The sequence below is a fragment of the Cupressus sempervirens genome, chromosome 6, assembly GCF_028749045.1.
Source record: "Cupressus sempervirens isolate cs-2001-9-10 chromosome 6, ASM2874904v1, whole genome shotgun sequence".
Taxonomy (NCBI): Eukaryota; Viridiplantae; Streptophyta; class Pinopsida; order Cupressales; family Cupressaceae; genus Cupressus; species Cupressus sempervirens.
The window spans coordinates 277,523,123-277,543,466 of NC_143123.1; the positions used below are offsets into that span (position 1 = coordinate 277,523,123).

A 20,344-nucleotide genomic window follows, 5' to 3' on the forward strand; every position below is an offset into this window, starting at 1 on the left:
TGTGTCTCCATTTATATAGTCACTGAAAAGTTTCAGACATCATTACAAAGATAGGATCAAGACACTGTTCATGGAAGTAGAACTGATGGTTTTGAAGGACAGAGGGTGCCTGAAAAATTAGATGTCTCAATACCTGAATGAAAATATGCTACCATCTGCTTCAGTATTCTTTCAATATTCTGGAAGTCATCAGCAGTTTTGTTTCCTTCCAGCCTTCACCTGCAGTTTTGAAGTTACATCGGGATTGGTTAATTGTCTCAAGATATTGGTTGGATGAAGGGAAATATGTATATATTATGCTGGTTGTTTACAATGAGATTATTAATGGTTATGCAGTGGTAAGTCTAAACAAGACTTGAACACCAAAGGCATGCCTTCAATGGAGCAGCAACAGTCATATACGGTGACAATTAGAAATGAATTTGGCATATGCTGATTTTAGTTTTTTGTGATTCCAGTATTTATATTTGCAGTTAGAGGCAACAACAACTGAACTGAAGTAGTAACTAGAAGCTTTATCTGTATATGAATTACTGCCCAGAAAAGGTTATCTCCAGCAACCAAAGAGTACAATCAATGCATGCAGATATGCAAGTTTTGTTAAGATGTGGCAAAGTATCTACCAAACAAGCATGAATAGATCATGATAGTCATGTTGATGAATAGTAACAACTGAGGAATGAAATTATAAAGACTATTTTGATGTTTTAATCTGCCATCCTAATATTCATCTTGGCTGTTGACTCATTCAGATCTCATGGAGGGGCCTTCTGAGCAACTTTTCAAGGTCCTTTTCCGATGGTCTTAGCAATACAAACACTGGTGGTGATGAACCTACAAAGCACAGACTTCATGTAGTTGGTTTCTTGTACAACTCAGTTCATAAGGATAATATTTTAGTTATCAGCCTGAGTAATGGCCAACCTTGCTATCAGTCACTATGATCTACCGCAAAATAAGGAACCCAAAGCATAAGAGCATTTAAATTATTTGTAGATTTACTTTGAGGGTGCTGGCAGCATTTTTTATTTATTTAAGCAGTCTTTGGAATGAATCATACAGATGAAGTGACATATTTCAGCAATCGGAAACAAGACATATAAATAGTGTTGGACGGGTTGGGCACTACTTGATTGATGAAGATCTGTATATTGTTTTAAGCTTTGGGAAATGAATTCAGAGATGCACATTCAGATTTGCCTACAGCATAAAGCATTATTTAGTTGGAATAGTGAAGGGTATTAAAATATGAACAAATTATACAGATTTGGCATAGGATTGAAGATATTTGTTTGATGATCATAATAAGCATCTCAGCCCATGGCATTCTGTCAATTATATGGAATTGCTTATGAAATGATCCAGTCACAGGATTACTATGTTTCTTGTCTCCGTCTAGCAATGTTCTATTTTAGATTTGGAGAGAATAAAAGACCCTGTTCCGGGAGTGTCCTAAAGCACGGGAGAAGTGCCATTCTGAAAAAACATTCCCAATATTAAGAACCTAATCATTTTGCAAGGCTTCATACGTGAAGGATATATGTGTTGCTAGTCATTTTTGTATAATTTAATAAAGTTTATTTTTGTGTTTTTTTTTTATTGGTCTGAAGGGTCACGCTAGAAATAAGAGGCATCACAACACTGAGTGTGGTTGGGGACACCCGAGTTTGAAAAGTGTACACTTGAGAGGAGGGTACAATGATTTCCCTATGCTGATTTAAAACTCCGCTTCACACGTGGGAGAAACTAGAGGGAAAACGCGAGAGGCATATGTGAAAACCCTTGAATGAAAGCTCATAAGTTGAAGATGTCCACGAGGATGCAGATTATGAATATCGCTGGGGTTGTAGCAGTTAACTTGAGGCGACTGTGTGTGACAAAATCCAGCATGGAACTCATCTTTCATGAAGTCTGGAGATATGCTAGAAGGACTGATGTGTACATGGGAGGAAGATTGTAGGTTCAAACATGAGCTATGATAATTTTGAAGGCGTTTGCAAATGTGGAGCGAAAGAGTAAAAAACTTCAAGCATAGTATTGTCAACATCTTAAAATATACTACATCAAACTATCGATCATGTTAGGTCAAGACTACATTAAGTATTTAATATTTAATATTGGTGGTCATTAGTTATGAAAAGGTGTGAATGATTCAATAAGGCAACCGATGCCTCTTGATCTTCTATAAATATGAGATGTAAAACATAAAGGAAAAACTTAAGACAATTTAATATTCATATTTTCAGTTCTTTACCTATGCTATAGTCTATGTTATATTATATCTTTCATTTGAAAAGAAAATGACCTTTTGAACTAAGCCTGTGGATGGTGAATTATGGAATAAATTCTTGTGCGATTTTGGAGTCAAATTATATTGGATAGATCATCCGTAAGGAGTGTCTCCAGTATGATTTTATTTCCGGATCAGGAAGAAGTATTTATTTGATTTATTTGCATTAGAGTTTTAATTTTTATTAAGTTGTGTCCTTTATAAGTGTTTTTTATTATTTTCTATAAATATTTTAATATTCGAATACGTGGATTGGATCATTATTGCATTTTAAATTTGATAAACATAGATATTGTGAAATATTTTATCGTTTCCGTATTTGTCTAATTTGTCTCTGCAGGAGTTAAAGTGCATTTTAGACTAATTTAAATTGCGTTCAAATAATTGATTTGTCGCGTTTGAATTATTAAAATTGTTTATAGTTTAATATATTGAACTTTGTAAAGTTGTACGTTTCAACTAATAATATTGACTCTATTGCCCATTTAATTAAGCATTGGTCTTTCATTCTTAATTCATAATCCATATGTTGGCAAATGTTTCATTTCTTGCCTTTGAGGAATTAATATACTTATCTGTTGCATTAATCTACATTTATTTATATTTAAACATTATTTCAATCATTTACTTTTGTTCACAGTTCATAAATTGCAAGTTTAAAGTTTTCCTATAATTCTTGCCATATGGAAAACTTTTATTGTTTTCGTGTTTTAATCAACCTGCTTTAAGCATCTTGGATTTAAGTGTTTCATCCAGGATCAGGTATACCCGCCTTGGTTTTGCAGAGCTGGAAGCGTAGGGGATTTAGATCGCATTGATCAATCCCATCAAGTTGGCCTTAACCAGTTGGTATCCCAACATCGAGCAAGCAAGGCTCGTAGGATTCCAATATGCGGTTTTGGGAACCAACAAGCCCACTTGGAGAATCTTGTCGGCAACATCCCAGACAAACTAAAGGATTATGAGCTGGAACTCCGTCAACTTATCAAGGAAAGTGGGCAGAGAATGGAGCAAGTCACTTCTAGTTTGTGTGCTGTAGCGGCCAATCTGGGCAAGAAAAGTAACGAGGAGATCATGTCTCCAAACACTGTTGTGGTGAGGAGTCTAGGAGGGCCTAGCAAGAGAATGAGGTAGAGTATGAGAAAAAAAGATTGTTGATGCTCCTGAGGTTCCTGTTTCTACCACGATTGATATTATCGAGGCTACTGCTGAAGCTAGTAAGGAGGTGGAGAAGAGCATCAAGGAACTGGTGTAGGTGCTAGTTGTGGTTGCTGGTCCAGGTGGTGTTGCTGGTTCTGTTTTTTATTTTTCCAGCCTTTTGTTTAAAAACATTAGGTTCCAGGTCCTTGTAAAACTTGGGCGTGTTTGGTTTAAACTCGCGGTTTCAAGTCCTTGTAAAACTTGGTCTTTTGTGATTTTTGCTTTACTCTAGGTTTCAGGTCCTTGTAAAACCTGGCTGGTTCTTATTCCTGATCTTTGGCTTTTGTTAAAGGGTTTTGGGTCCCTTCAAAACCTGTTTTTACCTTAATCTAAAACAATCCATGGCAAGAGATATCAAAATGCCGTAAGAGAGGAAACTCTTCAATAACAAAAGTATCTGCGATATCGTCCCTTGAACAACGCCCCATAATCCAACTGATCTGGAAAAGGTCTCATCATACTCGGGATCTAATTAGAACGCCAACCTCTCTGCTAGCATCAAGATGAAATTTCTACATGCACAATGAGACACAACAAGATAGAGATATTCAATTGCAAGGCAAGAAGTTGGTAGTTTTCTGGAAACAACCTTCACGCAAGAAGAGCTAGTAAAAAAATACTTTGGGATAACATCCTTTGACATAGACAAGCCATTTTAAAGTGGTCGAAGGCTGAATTTCCAATTCCACAATCCATCGCATCCTCGGGAAGCACATGTGCTTCAAAGAAAAAAACTTTCAATTCTTGTCCCTTTTGCAGACAACCAATGATGGATGAAGGGTGGGCAAAAAATGACAAGACTGCCGTTCATATTCATTAATACTATAGAATCCTATTCTAACTGGAAGACAAACTATTCTTTATTATACGCACATGTATAATCTTTGCATGGAGCAGTTACCATGCCTAGTTGACATTGCATGCTAACGGATCCAACTATGCAAATCAAATGATGGAGAGGAAGCTTGAGACATGGAAGCCAATGTTGGAGAGGATTAATTTATCATGATGGCAGTCAAATATGAGTATGTTTTCAGCTGATGTGATGAGATTGACGATAAACTACCTTCATATTTTCTTCAACCACGTGAAGCAACTGAAGATGTAATTGTTGTCAGTATCTAATATGTTAAGTCTAGCTACAATCTTTCATAATGGACGATGAGATTCCAATCATAACATTCTTGATGTGTATCGTTACTTAGCGATGACCTTGCAGGCCATGCTAGCAGCTCCACCTGAAAAAACACGACATGAGGATTGCTAGCATAGCACCACTAGATATTAAATATTTTAATCACACCATAATTATCATTGATAATTTATGACTTGTCTAGGTGAGACATGAGCTGAAGCTTCCAAATACTATTCTTCCAGCCACGATACAAAAAGCCTTTGGTTGCCCTTACCAAACTACACTCCGAAATCTGAAAATCTCATTCAAGCAAGGCTGATGATTGTGAGCAGTTCTTAATCAAACATTGATGGTGCCGTCATGGTGAATGAGTATCGAATGATAACATAATTTATTTAGGCAACTGTTTATAATAAAAATAGTCACCTTATATATTCCCAATAGTAATGAATGTACGGCGGAAGAACAAATTTGCAGCACGAGAAAAAAAAGAAGGGACAAAGGAAGGTAAAAGCTTGCCATTACAAGATATCGACGATTACCTCATCCTGCAGAAACGACAATGATGAGTTCATTACGAGCCTCCAACTACCTTGTGTTCCTCGATTTCTATCTTAATCATCCCACTAACATCTACGAGCTTGAACATCGTATGGAGAGTTATCATGCAGGTCAGTTCTGTTGATGGAACATGAGCAGTGCAAATAAAGCAAATATGCCTGGCGAAAATGGAGAAACGACACTTTGGAAGAGTTGCGAATGACATCCATATGGATCTACCATCCTGAACCTGATAACTTGGATGAACATGACACCCAACTTTGTTAATTTCATCTCTGACAGAGGATGACACAGACACCACATGCACACCATACAGATTTAAGTATGCATTCTAGTTTTGTCTAAAATCTCAACAATTCTATCAACACTTTGGCTCCAAAGCCAATGCAAGTATAGACACATTCACTAGACCTATCAAGAAACCTTCGATCGTACTCAATTCATGGTGATGGGACAAACAATTTGACAATTTGATACAACAATATTGCATATTTAAATGTTGTTATCTAACTAGGCTCCGATACCATATTGGATTTTAACCTAGAAATCACATAAAAACCAATAATGCATAACCAGAAAAGATGCAAGAGACACATGAATATGCTAGGAAAACCCTTCGAAAATGAAGGGAAAATCCCAGCCACACACAACAAAAGATCATTTTATTGATAATGAAATTCAAGTGTATAATGCCTTTTGCTTGAAGTGATATATATAACATAAAGAGAGATTCTTCGCATTCAAACCAAAAGTCTCTTCAATAACTCTTTACTTTCAAATACAACTCTTCGAATTTCCATGCCTTAACACATGTTGAATGACACATGCCATTATAGTTAATATTACAATTTAATCACAAGCGTCCTCTTTAGCTAAAGATGACCTTAACATTAATAATGTCCATATTTCTAGAGATAAAGATCTCTGTCGCAGCTACAATCTCCAACAAACTGATCTGCATTTACAATCTATTTTTATAACCAGCTTAATTTTTTTTATCTAATAATTGAGGAAGTCCTTAGGTATTATTGTAATTTGCAGTGTAGACCGAGGATGTCTCTCTCCCCAAATCTTTCGCATTTGCGAAACAGGGATGTCATTGAGATGTGGGGACGATGTTCCCAAGTCCTTAACGACATTGCCAATTTTGTCACTTGCCCCTAGAAACGTAGGGATGTCCCGATGTTCCCAGGATGTTGACAGGGACCCTTGGGTGTCCTTTAAGTGTCCCGGATACGCCCAAGACCCTCCACGATGGCAAGTTAAAACACATGCTTAAAAAAAATCACACATTTGTTTATTACTTCTTTGGTTCTATTTGAACTCTTAAGAGTATGTGGGGCCCATCTATGTTCATTGAAATTATGATGCTCATTGAAATTATGTTCATGATTAGATACTTTTGATATCATGAAATATAAATCTTCCATTTGCTGATTCAACAATTTAAAATCTTATGTAGTATTTAGTATTCTAATTTCTAATTAGTAATTTGATATTGAAGACTTCAATGGTCAAGTGTTTACTATTATTGTTTGGCATTTGCAAGTTTCGTACTTTTCTTCTTAATAGTCTTATACATCTTTTCAAAAATAGCATTTTAAGTATCACACCTATAGTATATAGTATACCCCCCCGATCATTGTCTCGGAAACTTGTTCCTCCCTGTTCTGACGTCTCCCCATCCCTGATAGTGGTTAACTATGATAATTTACTAATTTGATAAAAATAAAAAATGAACTTAATTTTAGTGAGCAATATATAAAAGTTGAGTCATTGACAGTATATACAAACCAAAAGTCTACTCATAATCAGAATTACTAATGTATTTGGCTTGAATATGCATTTTAGCAGTCAGGATGGCGTTTGACCATTAATGAATGCAAATATAAATTTTCATTTTTCCTTTCTTCTCTTCAGTATTTGTCTCAATTTTTTTTTTTTCATTTCTTAGTGAATACTTCTGTCTGTATTGCATCTATTTGATCTTACTGACTATGCAGGTAAAAATAGCTGTCCAAGGTGCTCATGGGCTACCTGTTCAGATTGCTGGGATTACATTTCTAGAGTCATTGGTAGGCAACTGGGCTTCAAATGATCATCACTAAAATTTATTCGGAAGTCTCATTGATGAATGACTGCAAAGTTATAAATTTAGTGTATATATTTGCTAAAGTGATATTTTTACATGCTTTGTAGGTTTCTGAATTTTTACCTTCAACAGCCAGTGCAATGGGGCTTCCAACAGAGTTCCATGAACAATGTCGCACTAACTTGGAATCAGTTTATTTGCAGGTGTTTTATGTATTTACCATTCTCATAAAAAATGAAAAAATGCAAATTAGTGATGAAGCTATTGATTATTTTATTAGGTTGTTTTCATGTATTTGTGAGATCACATTGTGATTAACCATTGTCTCTTCTTGCCATTTTGTAGAAATTTTATTCTTGGACTCAAGATGCTGCTTTCAGTGTAGCTCAAAGAGCAGCTGAAGGCATTGGAACTGAACTAAAGGTCTGTACTGCAGCTTTGCGCCTGATGTCTCAAATTTTGAACTGGGATTTTAAAGGGAACACAATTGGTGGGAATGCGGGTGCATTGATTATTGGGAAGAATAGAACACACATTTCTTCATCATTTTCAGGCTTAGAGGTCGCACATAAGAAATCTAGCGAACAAAATGTTGTGCAGGTGAGGAAGCATACTGGATCGCCAAGAACAGATCTATTGATGATTTTATGGACCCATCATATTGAAAAGTTCAAATCTGCTTGTTATTTCTATTGTATATGTTTCAGCCAGGACCAGGTTGGCGTGATCTTCTACTATCTCCTGATCGTGTCAAGTGGCTTCTGGAATTCTATGCAACTTTGCGACAAAATGAATCAAGGAATGGCAGTAGGATGGAATCTCCTCTTGCCATTTATTGTCGGCAGCTGATCATACAATTTTGTTGTTTGACTGGAAGTATATTTCCTTCAGGTAAACACCTTAATATGAAAACCTGATTTTTGTCTATATGATGCTTACCTAACATTTTAGGTTATGATTTGCTAACAATACCTTAAACATTAAATTGCCTTTTACTATGTAAGATTGTTTGTTTGTAATTGTATAGATAATAATGTCAAGATTTTGACTTGGCGAAAAACCCAGCAAACTAATTTTGACTTGGACCTAGACTTGGAGGAAAAACCTGGCCAAAAATATTTAAAAGTTGGGAAATTTAAAAATCATTGAAAAATTCAAATTGAGGGGAAATAATTATTTTATTGCATTCTATATCAGAAAAAATTACAAATATTGTATGTTCTATGAAGACTAGGAATGAAATGGGGGAACCAAGGGCCTAGATTTGGGGATGGTGGTGGATGTTGATGGATGGTGCTACGTGGGGGGTCTAGGGTAGAGCCCCCAACACCATGCCCAACTTGAGGCATTGAAACAATTTTTTTTTCATTGCACATGTGACTTTTATACTTTTATTACTGTGTTCTTTTTGCATCATTAAGTTCTTGTTGTTCTTACTCTTCCTAATGCTCAGACTCTAATGATGAAGACTTTGCTAATGCTCTTACTTTGGAAGATTGCTATTAATACATGCAAGACTTGATATTGATTTGGAATGAGGCTAGGATCTGAATTTTTTTTTCTGAGTGCTTAGGGTGTGGTTGGTGTCCTTAAATCATTAGGTAAGGGTTAGTGGCTTGAATATTTTAAAAATATACCTATTTTCTTTAAAAGCGTTTGTTTCAAATATTTAATTCAAGGGACAGCTAGGAGTTTCTAGTGCATTTGGGGGACATCGAAAGTCCATGAGGGTCCTTTAGATGACCCTATCTTTTCCTGAAATCTCCAATTAGGGAGATGCCCCAACAATCCTCTCTCTAAGGGAGGGGGCTCTTTTAATTGAAAAAAATCTCTTCAACTTGTTACAGCCGCAGATACCAAATGAAAAAAAGAAATATAGGGGAGAGTAGGGTGTAAGCTTTGTCACATTGCAAGAAAGACTTTAGAGGGAGCTACACAGGGGTACAGTCTCATGTTGATTTTTGGGGTGTTAAAATCTGTGGAGCTAAAGTTTGCAGAAATATAAAGGAAGATAAGATGATATAGCTCATAGACTGCATGTTGAGGCATAAATGAGGCCTCAAGGTGTGATAACGCTGCCATATTCTTTTGGATGTGGACAATCATCTATGTTTATCTCATCTAGTTGGTAGTGGTAGTAAGCTAAGATAAGATACATTTATTAATGTCCAATAAGAGACCATAAAGAGGGTCTAAAGGACTGTCAATACACAACAAAAGACCAACCAATAATGAGAACACCAAACTGCGCTCGGGGAAAAACAATAGAAACAAAACCCAAACAAGAAGAAGAAGAAGCAAAAGACAACAAAAGCTAGCTTCTCCTCGTTGCCAAAAAAAGTACAGAACAAAAGAATATTGCTTGGGGTGAGAGGAGGCCTTGGGCCCTCTCTAAGATCCATTGGAAGTGGAGAGTTGTTGCTGTGTGTAACACTTGTGTGGACTCACTGACCTAGTGTGTCTAGGAGGGAGACCAAGTGAACGCTTGCTAGCCTGGGCTAGAGAGACCAACGTGAAGGAAGAGGTGAAGAGCTGATTCGTGGTCTGTCTTGAATGGAACAAAAATTGCAAGATGTCGTCTCGAAGCCTTGTGGTCTCTTGGAGATAAAGCGTAAGACACCAATGATCAATGTACTCGAAAAAGAATGAGAGAGACTGACACTCCCTAAATAGTTAGTAAAATCTCCCTCAAACCTCATAGTAGATGAGGTAGTAGAAAATAAAGTGTGTCTCCGTCTTAGCCTCTCCCATGATGCAAAGGCGAAAAATTAGGTCCTCTTTATGAATCTAGTGATCCGTTTGGATATGGAGCCGATGAGATCCCTCCTTGAAAGATCCCAAGGAGATCCGAAGTGCATGTGTCAAATGTCGGGAATGGTATGAAGAAATCAGAATGACCCATCTTGTATATCAATGAATTTCTCTGCATAAAAGGCCATCATCGGATGGAGCCCCTCTATAGTGCTGGTACTCTAAACAAAACAATAACTAGAAAACCAAGAACAAGCATAATGCACGAAAGATTTTTTAAAAAAAAAAATTAAATCAACATATTACAAGAACAAGTACAGTGATTGAATCATTCTCAATTCGTAGACCTCAAAATATAAGAATATATCGTCTAAATAAATTTCCATAATGATGTTAATACATAATGAGTTCAGTACAATAATGAAGAACAGTATCATTCAAAGACGCCTAAGTCCAACATATGGACTTTACAGTTATCAAATTCAGTTTCAAGAAGTAACTTGAACAGTCTTCCTTAGCACTAGTTATTCAACTTGAATACCTGAAACATACACAAAATGCAACACAACACAAAGAGGGCTCAGTACACACTGAGTTAAAAAGCGTAGTCCTCCTGCATACATGTCAGAATAAACATATATAAAACCATAATGCAGATATCTGAACCACATAACATAGTGCAATTCTAAAATTTATTATGCAAGAAGTAACATCTTCTTAACAATGCAAAATTAAACTCGCACTAAGAATAATCAGTTAATGAACCATATATATACTGAGGTGTCATCACTATGGTGCTAAGATACTGCATCCGTATATGGTAAGCCCATAGACAACACATAGTGGGATTCTCTATAGTACTCGTGAAATAACGCAATAGAGACTTGCCTTGTTCTCCGTACTTAACCTTACTGGTTTAAGTCATAGGTAAGGCCAATTATCTTTTAATTATAATTAACCCTCCCAATTCATCTTAAAATTATCACTGAATTAATTAACTGAATAGGATAAATCGATATTCAGCCGCCTCGATATATGTTCATTACAGTTATCCTTAAAATACACATCAATCAGATATTCTAAGAATGCACATGCAATGAATAACAGTCAGATTTCACATGACATTACATTCTTCATCTTTTAATATCTCATCTTCTACTACCAAACTTTGAAAGTAAATTCAGGTTATTATAACAACAGAAATAAATACTATAATATTACGATCTCGTAGATATAATTAAACTGTTACATTAGTTTAACGATACTTACCAGTCGTAGTACTATACTACTTATCTCTACTTTTATAACAAACTAAGCTATTCCTTCGAATTGGTCAAGATAATTAAACAATACACATATGATATTCTTACTTTAATTGACAAATCATCGAATATATATCATAAATCTGCTTCACAAATGAAACAACTTCCATTTCAATCATAAACTGAAATATATCTGTATAAAAAGGATTCTGTTTCAAACAAATTATCTCAAAAGAATCCCTAAATGCTATTAAGATACTTCATAGCCTAAACAAAACATAATTGAATCCAAATGCAGCCAATGCTTTAATAAAAGATCCTTTGCATTGTCATTGAATATTCAAATGTCTGTAGAAGTTTTACCACTGTTTGATAATAAGCCACCACCCAGCTATAACCATAACAGCATATAAAAATATAATATCTAAGATCCATTCAACATGCACTTCACAAGAATGCAAAGTAACTTACATCTTGCCAATAACCAAAAGTAATTAGGATGCAAATCCCTAAACTATAAGAAGCAGACAAACTATTCACATAATGACCTTGTCGATATTACAAGAATCTATCCTTGACTTTGTTTATAAAGATAATGTCTTATTCAGTTTCGAACAGTTTCACAAACATACTATAATGCCTTATGACTCAATTCCAACATATATTATGAGTTAATTTATGCTGTCGCAGGGAGTTTCCTGTTTGAATCGAGCTTTCTTTTTAACTGTTTGACAAAATGTCATTTCCAAAACTGTCACATATTGTTTGCTAAGTTACTGTTTTTAATACATAAATTAACCGAGCTACAGGATTCGAACACACTGTTTTCCTTTAAAAAAACAATAACATAACCCTCGTTTAACCATTTATATCATAAAACAAAGTAACTGTGCCCTAATCAGTCACGAGTTTGCAACCAAATTTAAGCTTGTGACTGTGGCCGAACCTCTCATATCTAAATATTTTAAGATATGGGTTCCACAGAGCTCGGCCTTATCAAAGCCAACAACCCATAAGCAATCTTAAACACTTTGCATACATACTGTCGCAAATATGAAACCCCGACCGGGTTCAACTCGGTGATATAATGTATGGTTAGGGCAAAGCCCAAACAAATATATACATAAAGCAACACCCGACTTAGTTTATCCATAAATCCACATTCAAAGATGGGTATATGTAGGGCTAAGCATTGCACACAGTGCCATGCTCTGCACATATCCATCCTTGAGTGTCGATACACAAAATGTAAACTCATAACCATTTACAACATGCCAATAGAAATAACATTGCAATTGTAAACAGAAAGAGAGAGTAGGGTAAGAAATTGCCCCCTACTTGTAATGCTGAAGATGGAAGATTGCTCTTCAATCCAACTTGATGCCAAAGCCCCAAAAGCTGAATCCAAAACTATTAAGCAATCTCTACAATGCCAACACACATAACTCGCATATGACTTCACAATGGGGTGAAGCCGAAGAACCCAACAAATATGCAAGTTTCCCTTCCAACCAACACCCATAATAATGCCGATATCTCAGCACAAGATCACAGATGTAAAACCAAACAGAGCAATGCGGCCCAGTATTCGGTCCATAATCTGCAAAAACCCAACTCACAACACGAAATGGCCGACTAAACCATTGGTGCCATAAATCCCCATAACAAGCATTCGATACACCAAATGAATCACAGTGCCGTGTATTCGGCAGTACTAAGTCCACCGCCATGAATTTGGCTTTCAACACTATGACTACGTTTTACTCCCTCAAGTCAATCGATACCCATTTAGGGTTACCTTAATGCTTAAGAGGTAATTAAACCTTTTTAAAAAAAACAAATAGAAATGTATATGCCAACCTCCAGTTAGGGTGTTAGATCCTTCTAACTATATATATATGAAATGCAAACTGCGGTTCCCTCAAATAACAAGTTAATATGAGTCATGAAAACAAAACCATCTCAAGGGTATACACAATATAAGTATTTAATCCCTTTACAGTCACGTATAAGAAAGGACAATGAAGAATTCTGAATGCATACAACATATTACCATTTAAATGTATTTGCAACGTCAAGTTAATCATACAATAAGAAACAAAATGCAGTATACAATGAGTTTGAAACATTATAAACATAATCGATACCCAATCAACATGCAAAAATTTACATGCCAGTTCAAATCGCAAAATCCTAAATCACATTCACTGCTAACAACATAGCTCAAAACAGAAAATACGTTCAGCATCAGTCTCATCATTCAAAGACAGTAATATAACCAAATACTTCAGAATAACAAACATAACAACTGAAGGAAATCTTATAACAGCAAGGTCCTAATTTGTAGAAAAACCTGATATAGTGGTCAGGCATGACACCCTCGGGGGTTGATGCAAGTCGTACGAATATATTGCTTGTAGATGTCCATCTTGACGTACCTATTTAACTCAGGCTTGGAAGGAAGTAGATGAACATGGATATCTAAACAGTAATGGAAAGGAGGAAGGTGGTTGATCTTAATCCTCACAGAACTCAACAGAGAAGACATCTAGGCATACCAACAATGGGCCCGACCATTGGAGTCAGTGCCTGCAATTGCCTTTGAGGAGTAATAGGCCAAATAAGAATATTTGTGTCGCCCCCCATCGAAACCACGAAGGACCGAAAATGATGGAGGAACCAAACTAGGCTAAAGATGGCTCTGAGTCTGAAATGATGTACCCCAAACTTGACCAAAATAATATTGTGGGGAGTAGTTTGGTGACGCCTAATGATGTGCCTGAGAGGAAGGGTCAAGACCCTTTCCATTGAAGCCAGATTTGACTCCAAAAGAGAGGGTCCCCAAACCATAGAATTATAAAGAAGAGTTACTCTGATCATGGTGTCCAAGATATCCATCTTAGACGTGGTGTCTTGGAAGTGATGCTGAAAGCATTGCCTCTCAAGCAATGTAAGGAAACCACACCTCTTGTTGATACAGGGCTACATGGTGGACCTTATGCTAAAATGAGGGCCATAAAACTTGACCCATAGATAGGTTAAGAAGAAATCTGAACCTCCACAACTTGAAAAAGGAAGCGGAGATGAGAGGTCTTCAAGCAATTGAAGACCATCATTCGGGGCTTGCCTAGGTTAACTACCAGTTGTCGCAAATCACAGAAAGAGGTCATTCTATCCAAACACCATTGTAGACCCTTTGTGGAGGAGGCTAAGAGTAAAATGGATATCAGTGTTTGATGCAAAGAACAATCATCGTCTTGGAGGGAGTGTTCCTTGAGAAAAGCCTCCAACTCATCAATGTATATGCCAAATAAGGTAAGGTAGAGGAGGCAACTCTTCTTCACCCCAAAGGTGCTCTTTACATGGTCTGGAAAACTCCGTGGAGTCCTGAATCTGCCCACCATGCTTTATATAATTTCATGATGACCATCAAGAGAATCTCAAGAATCTCTTTGTCTCCATGTCTTTGAAAAAGTGCCACCTAGGGAACATAATCAAACGCTTTGTGGAAGTCCACAAAGAAACAATAGACCTTCATAGAGTAGTGCCAAGCCTCCTCAATTATAGTTAGCAGAGTCAAAATGTGGTCAATGGTCTTGAAGGTTGCATGGAAACTAGACTGCCCCCTCGCCCTAAAATGACATCGATCAAGCTTCCTAGAAAGAATAGTGTACAACATGGTAGCGTATAACATGGAGAAAGTGTGCCCAACATGATGGTCTTGTAGTTGTTGGGATTGAAGCCGATTGAATCTTGTGATTCAGATTAATAATATGTCGTGATCAAGAAGAGGGAAAACCAGTACACATCACCCTAATAGAGAGCATTGTGAGGAAGGGGTCAAAAACCATGATGACAAGTTTGAAGAATTCCACTTAGAACCCTTCCTCATTCGCTGCCTTGGTACTATTCATAGATCTGATACGATCATTGATTTTGGAGAAGGTGAAAAGATGGCAAGGGTTGGATGGGGGGTGGGGAGGAGGGGGGTCGATAGGGAATATTGTAAAGGGTGGATGTTTGCAAGACTACTAAGCTAAGATCCAAGGTCGAAGGGGTGACGAGGAATACGAGTGTGCCACAAAGACTTCGGGGACTATAGGAGCAAAGTGCAAAGGGATCTACACTGCATTGTGATGAATTGTAATGTTCCCATCTGTTGCCAACATCAGAATTTTAGGGATTAGCCTAATATTGGATCCTCATAGGCTGATGAGGACGGTTAGAAGGTCTTTTGAGGATTGATTCATCTCCAACATTCAGGGAATTATGGATTTGGCCTTCATTCGATATCATTTGGACTCCATTTGCCATACTTACTATGTATAGTAAGTCAGGAGTAATTGAGATGGACCCTTTCTATTTTTTGAAAGTGTATTTGGTCACATGGGGAATTGCGAGGAGAGATTCCTATTTTAGACGACTTGGCAATCAGACAAGTATTTCAAGAGATATTAAAGTTCAAGTGACTTAAGTGATTTATTTAAATATTTTAATGTTATAATAAAGTTATAAAGTAACTTAAGTGACTAAAAGATGAAATTGGCTTTTTTTCCCACATTGCCTAGTGGTTTGTGTCTTCCCTTATATCGAGGTTATAAAAGCGTGGAGCTACATTTGGGATTGGGGGCATGAAATATATTATTATGCAAACAAAAGGTTGCTTAATTGTGACTAGTTCCTCTTGAGGACGAAACCCCTCAAGATGTGTGAGAAGTTGGATGTAGCCCCAGCATCTCAGTGAAAGTTATGATCAGAAACAGGTTAGTGAAATCAGACTTCAGTCGGTTCCGGTGTTCAAAGTAAAGACTTCTAGCATTTCTGGCATTTGGGAGCGGTATTTATATAGAGAAAGGTAACCACCTGCTATTCTCATTCTACGTTGGAATACCAAGAGTTATCCGGCTTCAGAGTGGACATTCCTAAGATGTTAAGGAGCCCCAACCAGTGCTGTATTGGTACGGGTCTTCACGTGCTTATACAACTGCTATGCCAGTCCGGATGGGAGCATAACAATCAACAGCAGCAAACGGGCATCCTCCTCCAACATGAGTTCGCAGGGTTGAGAATGGGAATCACGGGATAACATCTATAGAAGTGTTCATTTACTGTCATCTGCAGAGAGTGTACCCGAGCTGAAGATTGGATGGTAAATGGTTACAAGTGCAGTCGAGCCTCTGCCAATAGTATTCAGAAGTCACGCAGCTCTACAGGAAGGAGAGGAAGGACAGGTCTGTCGTTAATAGAACTGTGGACAGGACAAGAACATCAGGAAGGAAATCCGCAGGCAGCAGGTCCCTCATGCATACAACTCAGGTTCATTTATCGTGTTGATTTATTTTGGTATTACTGCAGTTTTATACTTGTTGTAAGCTCCATAATTGGTTGTGAGTAGTGGCACGTTGTTGGTTATATGCACATAATTAGATGTAATGCAACGAGGAGTTTAATATATATCAGATTTATCTTCTGAGTTTCCTGTGATTTCTTTAATTCATATTGTCAACATTCACCAGCCTCACTCTCCTCATTAGCATTTGATTAGCTTCTACCTTGCCATTTGGGGCTGAATATTCCTTGGATCTCTGCTAGTAATCAGCAAAGTACTGTTACAGTAGTATCAGCATTTAAAATCTGGGTTACACGCCAACTGTTTGTTAAAATTCCTCTAGATACTACAATTGTGCACTATATACCGTGATGTGTTATGAAAGAAAATCTAAACATATAAACCACAAGAATTCAGAAACAGAAGTTTGCTGAGTGAGGAGGTATTTTGTAGACTTGTAGCACTTGTTGCTATTGTTTCTTCTGCTGTTCTGTAACAGAAAAATGTTCAATTTCAAGTTTAGAACAAAGATTTTCTTGTTGCTTGAAGACGGGATGTAAAGTGTTTGGTAAAATGAATTTCAAAGATAAGTGAATATTTCAGAATGCTATACTCATACAAATGTTTGACAGAATGCCTATGCTATGAAGTTGAAATTTGTGGTTTAATATTGGCTCAGTTCTAGTCAGGGTTCTTACATGAACAATCGCTTCTTAGGTCGAAGAAAGTAGTGAAATTGCTACAAGAGAAAATAGGAAGATTATTTGTGGTGAGAGGCCAATAACAATTGAAGTTTTGTTTAATGTGCAAGGACAAGATGCAACAAAGTCTTTAATTGCCAAATTCATTTGTGTCCATAAAATCCAATTTCATGTGGCCCATTCTTCTAATTTCACACATATGATCAAAGATGTAGCTTCTATCAGTTTTGTTGGTTTCCAAAACTGCAGATTGGAAATCCAAGAGCTTTGCCAATACTCCAATAGGATTTCTCAATCAGTTTTGGCCAATGAATGGGAATGATTGAAATTCTCTTGCACTTCAGACGTCACCACACCGAGATGAGTAAACCTTCACTTCGAACCTGATCACCTTGCTCAAAGCTTTTATATAGTGAATTTAGTCTTTGTGAGTTATAAGGTGGCAAAATCTTGAAAACTTGTTTAAAATGAAATTTGTATGAATGCTTTTAATGTTTGTTTGTGAAATTAATATTGTCTGAATAAAAGAAACAGTGTTTATGAGTTATCAATATGGCAGAATATTGAACTTCAAGGCCTTAGACATCAACCACTTTCACAAAATAAAATGCAAACCAGTCCCTTATCCGGCCTTGGGCAAATAGAGTCAAACTTCCTCTAGACCCTTATGTAGTTCTCTGAGAGAGAGTACTATACCATCTGCTACTTTATAGACTAAAGCTTTAATTAGCAACATAGACCTTAGTCTAATTAAAATTAATTTCTTTGGAAAACCAATTAGACAAAATTCCCATAGACAACATTTCGTATGCAAAATTTGATTACCAAAGATATGTATTAAAATCAACTTCTTTACTGTTAGCAGCAATTGATTTAAAATCAATAATCATAGAGGACAAATCTGAACAAAATATCTGAATTTCAATTTTCAAGATGAATAAAGAAAACAGGGTTCTTGCATTAAATATGAAAATGAATATAAATAGTTTGTGCTTTATTACAATATCTGGTATATCAAAACTACATAAAACATCTATTTTTCCTTATCTCTCTTTATAATTTTCTTCTTTTTCATAAATTGCTTATCTTATATTATTTTTCTGACTTATTTATATCTTCTTTACTTTAGAGAGTATGACTTCTAAAAATGAAAGTCACACTTCTTTAAAATCATAATCGAACCACTTCTATTTTAATTAATTTTCTCAATTGACCTTAACCACTTGTTTTAGGATAATCGAGGGCACTCTAGTTTTGTTCATTATGACTTTAAACAAATCCTTTGTGATATCTCCATTTTGACATATAATAAACATTATATATAAAGTAATATTAATAATAATATTTTATAAATAATATAATATTATAATCATATAATAATACCATATTATATATATCGCATTTTAATATAGAAACACTATATTAACAAAGTACTATAATATAATAATATATAGTTGATATTGTTGGAAATATTCACGAAATGACAGGTTACTGAGAGGGGAGGGGTGAATCAGCAACCTCAAAACTTTAATACAATTCAGCACTTTAATCATATATACTATTCACCATTCATTCATTTAATCTACTATATGTATGAGAGATCAAACATTCATAACACATGTACACAGTGATTTGGTGACCCAGAAACCTTCCAAATAGAAAGTAAAACTGGGGTGGGGATGATACCCACAAAACTTCAATACTGTAGTATAAAGTTGGCCTGTTAAGGCTTACATTGACCACTTCTGGTGATCTGCCCTGTCAGGAGCACAAAGGATTGCTAGGTTCACCTTGTTAGAGGATTTATAAACATACAATGAAGTATGCACTTGGTTAAGAGATTTACAAAATTCCCAATAGACAACCAATTAGACAAAATTCCCATAGACAACATTTCGTATGCAAAATTTGATTACCAAAGATATGTATTAAAATCAACTTCTTTACTGTTAGCAGCAATTGATTTAAAATCAATAATCATAGAGGACAAATCTGAACAAAATATCTGAACTTCAATTTTCAAGACGAATAAAGAAAACAGGGTTCTTGCATTAACTATGAAAATGAATATAAATAGTTTGTGCTTTATTACAATATCTGGTATATCAAAACTACATAAAACATCTATTTTTCCTTATCTCTTTATAATTTTCTTCTTTTTTCATAAATTGCTTATCTTATATTATTTTTCTGACTTATTTATATCTTCTTTACTTTAGAGAGCATGACTTCTAAAAATGAAAGTCACACTTCTTTAAAATCATAATCAAACCACTTCTATTTTAATTAATTTTCTCAATTGACCTTAACCACTTGTTTTAGGATAATCGAGGGCACTCTAGTTTTGTTCATTATGACTTTAAACAAATCCTTTGTGATATCCCCATTTTGACATATAATAAACATTATATATAAAGTAATATTAATAATAATATTTTATAAATAATATAATATTATGATCATATAATAATACCATATTATATATATCGCATTTTAATAAAGAAACACTATATTAACAAAGTACTATAATATAATAATATATAGTTGATATTGTTGGAAATATTCAAGATATGACAGGTTACTGAGAGGGGAGGGGTGAATCAGTAACCTCAAAACTTCAATACAATTCAGCACTTTAATCATATATACTATTCACCATTCATTCATTTAATCTATTGTATGTATGAGAGATCAAACATTCATAACACATATACACAGTGATTTGGTGACCCAGAAACCTTCCAAATAGAAAGTAAAACTGGGGTGGGGATGATACCCACAAAACTTCAATACTGTAGTATAAAGTTGGTCTGTTAAGGCTTACATTGACCACTTCTAGTGATCTGCCCTGTCAGGAGCACAATGGATTGCTAGGTCCACCTTGTTAGAGGATTTATAAACATACAATGAAGTATGCACTCAGTTAAGAGATTTACAAAAGACTGTTAAGTTTACCTTGTTAAAGGATTTAGAAACTGGTTCACCTGTTAGGATGAAACAGTAGATTTGACTTACAACTTGAT

The 20,344-nt window shown here is 35.8% G+C and overlaps 1 protein-coding gene across 4 annotated transcripts in view; it reads left to right on the plus strand.

The window, feature by feature from the left end:
* Positions 1-20,344, plus strand: part of LOC149552303 (exportin-4 protein) — a 222,748-nt gene that overhangs the window by 88,228 nt on the left and 114,176 nt on the right. For 3 of the 4 annotated variants that reach the window (XM_089787824.1, XM_089787826.1, XM_089787827.1), the window contains 4 exons: positions 7,190-7,261; positions 7,386-7,481; positions 7,624-7,878; positions 7,986-8,169. In XM_089787824.1, coding sequence (XP_089643950.1) covers positions 7,190-7,261; positions 7,386-7,481; positions 7,624-7,878; positions 7,986-8,169 — 607 coding nt within the window. The remainder of the gene's footprint in view (positions 1-7,189; positions 7,262-7,385; positions 7,482-7,623; positions 7,879-7,985; positions 8,170-20,344) is intronic. The other variant, XM_089787825.1, reaches the window with a different exon arrangement.